Consider the following 10,000-nt stretch of genomic DNA (forward strand, 5'->3'; position numbering starts at 1 on the left):
AGGTCTGTGAACAGGTCCTTTATGGGAGACTTCCCACCCTGGAAATCACACACACACACACACACACACACACACACACACACACACACACACACACACACAAGCACATTAAGAAACTTCCAACGTATTGCTCCAACAGTGAGGTGAATGCAGTGTGGTGAGAACATGATGCAAGGACAACATGATGATAAAATCCATCGACAGTACACACTGAACAAAAGTAACAACAAGCAGGCATCTAAACCAATCTAATCATAAGCAGGTATCTACATACAGTACTGTAAACAAAACCCAGCTCAAGGAGGCTAAATCCTTCACTCAGCCCACTTAGCTTTCAACAGCTGAACCACAAATCAATCCAGTTCAATCCTGGAGCCCACATCTAACCCACATCAAACCCCCCAAATCAATCAAGACTTTGCCCCCCAACAGCCTCATGATAGCCACTTACAAAAGGGCTTGCGTCATAACAAGAACATGAGTGCAACCACAAGACATCCAACCTCGTTACGAGAACAAACTCGGGAGTTTCTAAGACGACCGAACGGAGAGAACTTTCTGCTCGTGCTAAAATGCAGTCGTCAAGGACAACGTCCGACATCACTTCTGGCCGTGGGCTTTTGTCCAAGCGACTCCAACCACGTTGGTCCCCATCCATCATAATAGAGACAGTTGAGCCATAGCGCATAGCAAGCAGAGGGACCAGGGTCTATAGCAACCACAATGCAGCTTTAAATTGATCACAGTGGTGGTTAACAGCGACCACACTGCAGCTTTAAATTGATCACAGTGGTGGTTAACAGCGACCACACTGCAGCTTTAAATTGATCACAGTGGTGGTTAACAGCGACCACACTGCAGCTTTACAACATGATTACACTAAGAATAATGACAAAACCACACGAGGCGCTCATTAGACCACTGAGAGAGTGTGTGTGTGTGTGTGTGTGTGTGTGTGTGTGTGTGTGTGTGTGTGTGTGTGTGTGTGTGTGTGTGTGTGTGTGTGTGTGTGTGTGTGTGCGCGCGCGTCTGATTGTGCGAGTGTGTCTTATCTTTACGCACGGACTGAGACGATCAATATTCAGATAATGGTTCACATTACGGATCCACTCTGATCTGATTGATAGTGGGTCTCTTTTTTTTCTAGAAAACTTTCATCATCAGTAGGCAAACTGTGACGATCATCCAATCAGAATATCTTGTAGGCTACCGGTTATGTGCCCAGCAACTCAAAAACTTGCCCCGTATGTCGTCACTTCTGGATGTGGCCCCGTGCATCGTTTACAATGCATTAAATTCATTACTTTATCTATTCGAGCTATGCGATTTGGTGGAAATATCTCGTTGCGATTTTGCTAACAGATAACAGCCAAATACGATTTGATTTGTGATTTGATATGACTTTTGCAAGTCAAACTTCAGTTCAACATTCCACACTGCTTTGTTTCTAAGTTGGGTGTGGTGATTGGTGAGCCTGTCTAGTTCAGGAGAAGCTCAGCACTCTTCATTGTCTGCCACACAAGGAGGATTAGCCACTGGGACTGTGCTGCGAGCTGCACGATTAATTGTAACCTTTGCAATAACCCGATTGCATTTGTGCAAATTATAATTTAAATAAAAAAAAAAAAGATTTATTGCGCAGCAGCCCTACCACACTATGATTATGCCTTGTTGAAATGTGTCTCCCTTTACAATCAAACTTATTTCCCTTATCCTCGTCTTCGCTCATGAAACGTTAACTTCTCCCTCACTGAAGACACCATAAACATTTCCGATAGGCTACTGGCGGTCACATGGTCTGAGCCGGAGTACAATACTGCTCCATGACTCATGAAAAGACAGATGAACTGATAGGAAGTGGAGGGGGAAAAGAGATAGAGAGCGAAAGACAGAGAGGGAGACAGAGAAAGACGAGGGGAAGGGAGCATTGACCTTATCGCAGTGGTTTGTTCCTGTAACTTCACGGTGTCTGCATCCAGAGGTGGAATCACATACTGAGCAGACTGTATAACCCCCCCTCAGCAGCAATCTCCATTCAAGCCTCATTTACGCTCATTACCGCTTTATAAACCAACAGCATGGGCCACACACACACACACACACACACGCTAACTAGATGGCCTACTGCACTTTCACTTTCTCTCTCCTCTGACCACGTCTCTGTTGTCTTCACAGTCTCGCTCATTTCCCCTCTCTCTACCTCTTTCTGTCTTTCCATCTACTAGGGTTACCTCATCCTTCTCTTCACTTCTCCATTGAGCTCTCTCTCTCTCTCTCTCTCTCTCTCTCTCTCTCTCTCTTTCCCTCCCTCTCAGCTTCACTTCCTATCAACCACTAAACGGTCTCCGGCCTTGGGAAGAGTGCAGGGTCAAAGTAGTTCATTCCCACAGACTCTTCAAAATGTAGAGAGAGGGAGAGAGAGAGAGAGAGAGAGAGAGAGGAGAGAGAGGGGAAAAAAATTAAAGAGGAGAGGGGGAGAGAGAAATGTGTTTGTTCAGAAACATTCCATTTAATTTTGAAAGGTTTCGTTTTGCTTTCTTTTGACTGGCCTGGTCTCACTGTAATTAACCGCTCTGCATGACAATTAGCTTTGGGCCTTCATACCACGGTCCCTGCTGCTGTTGCTGCTGCTGCTGCTGCCTGGGTCTTGGTTGTTGTTCTGGGGCTGTTCCCAGCGCAACTCAACACAACACAGCACTGCACACAGCACAGCACAGACCCTGGACCCGAGCCAGGGCCAGTTTATTAAAAGCCATCCAACTTCATCCTATCAGACGAACGCTGACAGCCTAAAAGCAGGGGCACGGCTCGTCCAGAAGGAGAGAGGAGAGGAGAAAGCCAATGTGTTAGATGGCAGCGGATCCCTCCAGACGGAGAGACAGCACCTGGCCCTGACCCGGCGCACCTCTGGACCTGGACTGACTGAGAACTGTGCCAGAACAGAACTGTGCCACAGCTGCAAGTCTAGGCTAGGCTAGGCTAGCATTAGCTGACTGCTACCAAACCCCTGACAGTTGAAGAGCAAAGGCACTGCCAGTTCAGGACCAAAGGAGACATTAGAAAGCTAGACACCGCATTGTCCATCGAGTTCTATTAGGTGGCATATGTGAACCTGGCCGCCATGTTGCAGGGGGCAAGCACCTTAATTAAGGTGTCTGAGACCAAAACCGGGGACATAATCCCAGAAATGTAGAAAAACAGGGACATTTTCAGTTTGACTATCAATCTAATTGAAATACATACATACAAGAACTCATGTTCTTGTTATGACGCAAGCCCTTTTGTAAGTGGCTATCATGAGGCTGTTGGGGGGCAAAGTCTTGATTGATTTGGGGGGTTTGATGTGGGTTAGATGTGGGCTCCAGGATTGAACTGGATTGGTTCAGCTGTTGAAAGCTAAGTGGGCTGAGTGAAGGATTTAGCCTCCTTGAGCTGGGTTTTGTTTACAGTACTGTGTGTAGATACCTGCTTATGATTAGACTGGTTTACATACATACAAGTTTTATCTTCAAAAATCGGGGACATCGAGTTTTTCTGTATTTTCCCGGGCACAGGCAAGCAAAAACGTAGGGTCTGTCCCCTGAAACTGGGGGCGTCTGGTCACCCTAAGCTTACTGTCTATGCGCAGTCTGATCTCCAGTCAGAGACACCCGTTTCTCCATTGTCCTCCAGTGGTGGTCGCGGCGCTATTTACGTACGTTCTAGACATAGACCTAGAGCCCAATGCAGCATCTAGCTCTCTAATATCTATGATCTGTCTAATGTCCTCGTTAGCACTGGCTACAGTATAGCTCTATATCGGCATTACATTACCTAATCTCTTTTGGCTAGCTGTTTTTTCTAAATGACAGTCCAGCGAGGGTTACGCTTTTTATCAATGTGCTAACAGACACCATGGGAACTGAACTTCTGACCTTCCTGTTGCTGGCTTTCCCAAGCAGTAGCTCCCTTACGAAAAAAAAATAAAACAGCAGTTAAAAGGACAACAACCTGCAATTATGCTGCAGTTTTTCTGAACTACAATGCTGTTTCATATCCTACATATTGGATTTCTGTAGTAAAGAGCAGCACAATGCAGTTGCAATGCCACTTTTCAGGTCCAAAAATACTGCATTCCTACAAATTAACCTCTCAGGAATTTATCAAAAAGCTGCAGCTTTGACACCCTAAAACCTGCAGATGTGAGACTGTGGACTGAAACTGAGACTGTGAAACTGCAGTCATGTTTTGTAAGGGGCTGAGTCAAATAGATATGCAGCAGCGATCAATATCTTTCAGAAAAACAAGGAGGACGGTCTACATATAGTATGAGGTCTCTTCCACTGATCTACTGTATAAAGAATACCTGGATAGTGCATCTACGACATAAACCTGAAGTCTCAGCGCGGCGGCCATTATGGGTATTCTTTATAGATCAGTGGTCTCTTCATGGTCAAGCAATTACGGTATGAGCATTTATTATTAGTATCAAGCCATAAGGGACAGGGACTATGGCTTCCACCGGTTTCTTTCCACAGTGATTGCATCCATTCACACTTGCACTCACCTCAAACCCTCTGTCTATGCCCATATGCCCATATAAAGGCAGTTAGAGGGCAGCATCTGTGCCTTATGAAGTACATCGATCAATTTGATACCCCGCACGAAAAGGCGCTACAAAAATAAAGTCTGATAAATATTTCAATTTGTGAATAAAATACCAGACAGTAGATGGTAAAAGGACAGTGGTGACTCTACCAACTGTCCCTGCAGGTTTAAGGTCCTCACACTCTCTCAAGTTAATGCTTTTCATTTTGAACCCTAACAAAAAATAACTGCACTGTTTCAAAGCACAAATGTCAAAACCACAGTTTTTTAACTACCAAAAGTTTTGAAAGAATTATTCGCAGTCATTATGCGAGAAACACAACATTTTTGACAAAAAAACTGCACTGCACTGCACTGCACTGCAAAGACTAGAGATGCACTCCAAGAGTGTAGACCTCCGCCAAGTCAAAACATAAACGCATCCTGGATCCAGATGGTGATCCGGATCACTCCCAAATTTAATCGTTTCTTCCTTGGGACATTTCAGACCTTCCCTGAAAATGTCATCGAAATCCATCGATAACTTTTTGAGTTATCTTGCTAACAAACAGACAAACAGACAGACAGACCGACAAACAATCCCTGATGAAAACATAACCTCCTTGGTGGAGGTAATAAAACTGCATTGCACTACTGCGCCTTACTACAGAGACTGAACATTTTGGACAGGCACTGCATTGTACTTCAGAAATACTGCAGCTATGCGTCTCATAACTGCAGTTATATGTTTGTAAGGGAAACCGCATGATCTTTTTGGGCATCAGCCTTTGAGTATGGCCTCTGTTCTCTCAGAACCTTGACCGAGCTGGGCCATTAGCCCTCTCCTACTATCTGGGTCATTCTCTTTCAAAACAACAGAGTGCTGACTGGACTTAGCATGCTGGCACCAGTTAGATGTCAATCATGTGTTGGCACAGGTTCACTGACATCACCACGCTGGCATGCTACTACTACTAAAGCAGGCTTGGGCAGATTTGGGGCACGGGGGCAGACTGTGTTAGCGTGTAATGAGTGGCAGAGCTAGCAGGCTGCCAAAGCTAAAGCTAACGTCAAGGAGACTGAAGAGGTGGAAGGTGGAGCTTGTGTGTATGAGGCTGCCAGGCTAGTTAGCTACCAACTACACCTGAAGTGTGTGCTAGGGAATGTCAATGGGGATTAGCCTTAGCTGGCTAACAGTTTGCCAAGGCAGCAGGTTGCTATTACGAAAAACAAGTTTAGGCAGACTGAGGAGGAGGAGGAGGCTAGCATTAGCATGCTAACAGGCCATCAGCCATGCAGGAGCTGAATGGTAGCGTAGCGTTAGCACATTAAGATGCTAACGGGGAGAGAGTGTGGGAATTTCCTGCTGTTCAGAAATAGCTTCAAGACAAACAGTACTCTCACTGGCAGTGACCTCAGCCCTCAGACCACCTACTGCAGAGCCATGTGGGGGGAGACAAACAGAGATGGAGAGAGAGGGGGGGGGGGGGCAGAGAAAAAGAGGGAGTGAGGAAGGAAAAGTGGGGGGTGGGGAGAAAAAAAGAGAGATAGATGACTAGGTAGAGAGGCATGTTGGGTGTGTGTGTGTGTGTGTGATTAGGTGTGAGACAGAGTGAGGTTGTGAGTAAAGGGGATAGAGAGAGAAGGGTGAGTGTTTATGTGTGTGAGAGTGTGTTTGCTTATGAATGAGAAAAGAGTCACAACCCCCTGCAACAACTGCAGAGAAGTCTGTGTGTGTGCGTGTGTGCGCGTGTGTGTGTAGAGGAGGGGGTGGGGGGGGGGGGGGGGGGTTGGTAGGTGAGCTACACCATGAGAATGATGTGGGGGTGGGGAGGGGGATGGAGTGAAGAGAAAAGGAAAAAAGGAACACACACACACACCCCTTCTCTCTGCCCCCCAGGGAGTTTTTATGTGTGCTGTAAACGGCTGCTAAAAGAGGCTCGGGACTAAATGGCTCCCAGCCCTCAGCGAGCCCTCATGGAACCATCCAGAAACATCTGTGACCAGCTGAGAACCATCTGAACTTTACAGGGTCAGGGATAGTGTGTGTGTATGTGTGTGTGTGTGTGTGTGTGTGTGTGTGTGTAGGACTATTCCAGTTTCTGCTGTTGCCTTTCCTAGTGGCTCAGTAATAATATTTTGGGGGGGAAAGAGTGTCTCTCTATGCTCTATGTGTGTGTGTGTGTGTGTGTGTGTGTGTGTGTGTGTGTGTGTGTGTGTGCATATTTACCTTGGAGAACTGAGCATTTATCCATTTGGTAAAAGTTTTCTTCTGAACAGCGTCATGTTCATCTGTTGGAAGAAAAAAAGAGAGAAACTTCAGTGATCAATATTTTAAAAAATACATTTTTGGCATACCCATTTATCAACCAGTGAAGCTGTGTGTGTGTGTGTGTGTGTGTGTGTGTGTGTGTGTGTGTGTGTGTGTGTGCGCCTGCGAGTCAGAGAAAAGGCATCAAGCTGTGATGCTGAAATAACTCCAAAGCTCAGTGGTCAGCCTCAGAGAGAGTTTGTGCATCTACTCAACTGTCTGTGTGTGTGTGTGTGTGTGTGTGTGTGTGTGTGTGTGTAAGAGTGAAAGAAAATAAGGATGTGTGTGAGCGATTAGTAGTTTGTCTATGTGCCTGTGTGTGCGTGTGTGTGTGAGAAAGAGAGAGAGAGAAAGAAAGAAAGAGAATGAGAGGCTGTGTGAGAGAGCCTGAGTGTGTGAGTGTGTGACTGTGTGAGTGTGTGAGTGTGTGTGTGATGGAGAATGAGAGTTTGTGTGTGTCTGTCAGCATGGCACTGATATTCTGCTGCGCGTGATTAGCCACTGGCATCTCAGATATTCCCTTTGGGGCGCAGCTGGGGTTCCGGCACGCATGCACACACGCACACACGCACGCGCGCACACACACACACACACACACACACACACACACACACACACACACACACACACACACACACACACACACACACACACACACACACACACACACACACACACACACACACACACACACACACACACACACACACACACACACACAAGATTATTAAAGTGGTTTATCATACCCACAGCTGGGTGTTAACTTAATGGCTTTAGCGATTTCATTTGCAGTGTATATGTTGGTGTGTGTGTGGAGACAGAAGTGGCTGGTGGCGGGGATTTGTGTGTCTATGTTTGCATGCCTTGTGTGTGTGTAAGCAGCAGGGGAGGTGGTGTATGTGTGTGTGTGTGTGTGTGTGTGTGTGTGTGTGTTTGGATGGGAGGGGTATGTGTGTCTACGTCTGTGTAAATGTGATGATGACTATGATAATCACCAAGGCCCCATCTACTCCCTCACAGGACTGACCCCCTCGCGAGAGATGTGAGTGTGTGTCTGTGTGTGTGTGTGTGTGTGTGTGTGTGTGTGTGTGTGTGTGTGTGTGTGTGTGTGTGTGTGTGTGTGTGTGTGTGTGTGTGTGTGTGTGTGTGTGTGTGTGTGTGTGTGTGTGTGTGTGTGTGTGTGTGTGTGTGTATGCAATGGACGCAATGAGTGTGTGACAGCGAGAGATTTGGGAGTGAGAGTGTGTGTATGTGTATGTGTGTGTGTGTGTACGTGCATGTTTACGGTGGTTTTATATTTTGACTGGCAGGAAGTTAGGAATGCGTAAAATTCCCATAGTTCCTCTATCTATATGCTTCCTCTGACGAACCACTTGCCCTAACATGCCCAGAGGGACAGAGAGACAGAGACAGAGCACAGCGAAGAGAAAGGAGGGTAGGAGAGAGAGAGAGAGAGAGAGAGAGAGAGAGAGAGAGATAGCACGTGTGTGTGTGTGTGACAGTCTATGTCCGTCTCTGAGGCTGTGTGCATTTATGATAACAAGCATGTCTCTGTGTGTATGTGTGTGAGACAGAAAGCACTAGCACATATCTCGGAGTGTGTGTGTGTGTGTGTGTGTGTGTGTGTGTGTGTGACAGTGAGTGTGTGTGAGAGAGAGAGAACACTAGCACATGCCTGTGTGTGTCTCAGAGAGAGAACACTAACACAAGTCGTGTGTGTGTGTGTGTGTGTGTGTGTGTGTGTGTGATTGTGCACGTGTGTGTGTGTGTGTGTGTGTGTGTGTGAGTGCATGGCCGAGAGATGTTTACACAGTAAAGGAGGGCTTAAGAGCATTAGTCGTGCGGATACGACGGCAGCGCTGCAAAGGGGCTGAGACGAGATCCTCTAAAAACAGCCTGTTGCACCACAGAGCAGACACCAACACAGAGGAACACGAAGAGAAATTAAATTAGCCATTTACTCCATAATCCCAACTTCTATTTATACCTCATTCCCTAATCAGACACTGCACCTCCACCATGACACCCCCCCCCACACACACACACACTACAATAGCTCCATGGAGGGACCAATACGTCTTTGCCACAAGAACACAAGTAGACAGGCGACTGCAGACCCTTGCCACTGGTCAGTAAAGAAAGTGAGGAAGCCAATGAAAGCATCCGAATCCTGACCGTCCAAACCAGACCCTCATGGCAAGAGGATTGGGAAACGCCAACGGTCTACCTTGCAAGAAGATTTCCAGTGAATTGAACTTGTGGTTCTTCAGCTAGGCAGGCAGTGAGAGTAATGACCTTACATATCTGAAAAGAATCTCTTGCGGTAGGACTGCCACGATTTGGGGAAATTACCTCGATTGCGATTTGTCTGACAGATACTGCAATTAGCTGAGCATCCCTGTCCGTCACAGAAGAATGTGTATATACAGTACAACGTATAGATGTAACAAGATTAACCATTGGGACAATATATCAATTGCAGCCTTTACAAATTGATTAAATTTCAATTAAAAACAGATTAATTGTGCGGTCCTGCTCTGAGGAGATCATGTCTGTCATTAGTAGTGCCTAATGCATGTAATGAAAATGGGCTCTATGCCTAATGGCATATGATTGGATGGGTCCTCTGCTCTGCCAGTTACAATGATAACAGAACAGATTATCAGGAGTCAGTCAGATGACCTCCAATATCACAAACAAATATTTGCTGAAATAAAAAAACAAAACATTAAAATCACACTTCCAACCTCTGATGTCCTTAAAGGAACGGTCCTTGATCTTGGCGTAAGATTTCTTCATATTTGAACAACAAACCAGTATATTTTTTAAAGGACTTCTCCTTTAACCACGGGTCATGGCTTTTCACAGAGTTTCTGCAGGTTTCAACAAGACTTTTTAAGGCCATTATGAAATAAATTAAAGACTACTAAGTTCAGGCCCATAGTGCCTAAGAAAACGCCCCAGTAATAAGTCCCAGACCAAGGAGGTTATGTTTTCATCAGGGTTGGTTTGTCTGTTCGTTGTTTGTCTGTTTGTTTGTTCGCAAGATAACTCAAAAAGTTATGGATGGATTTTGATGACATTTTCAGGAAAGGTCTGAAATGACCCAAGGAAGAAACGATT

General features: G+C 45.9%; 1 protein-coding gene across 5 annotated transcripts in view; it reads right to left on the reverse strand.

The window, feature by feature from the left end:
• The window catches only part of utrn (utrophin), a 157,904-nt gene that overhangs the window by 128,134 nt on the left and 19,770 nt on the right, over positions 1 to 10,000 (reverse strand). For all 5 annotated transcript variants that reach the window (XM_062551192.1, XM_062551193.1, XM_062551190.1 and 2 more), the window contains 2 exons: positions 6,797 to 6,858; positions 1 to 38 (listed from right to left, as the gene is read on the reverse strand). The exon at positions 1 to 38 is cut by the window's left edge and continues 55 nt beyond it. In XM_062551192.1, coding sequence (XP_062407176.1) covers positions 1 to 38; positions 6,797 to 6,858 — 100 coding nt within the window. The remainder of the gene's footprint in view (positions 39 to 6,796; positions 6,859 to 10,000) is intronic.

Source organism: Sardina pilchardus, chromosome 12 (assembly GCF_963854185.1).
Source record: "Sardina pilchardus chromosome 12, fSarPil1.1, whole genome shotgun sequence".
Taxonomy (NCBI): domain Eukaryota; kingdom Metazoa; phylum Chordata; class Actinopteri; order Clupeiformes; family Clupeidae; genus Sardina; species Sardina pilchardus.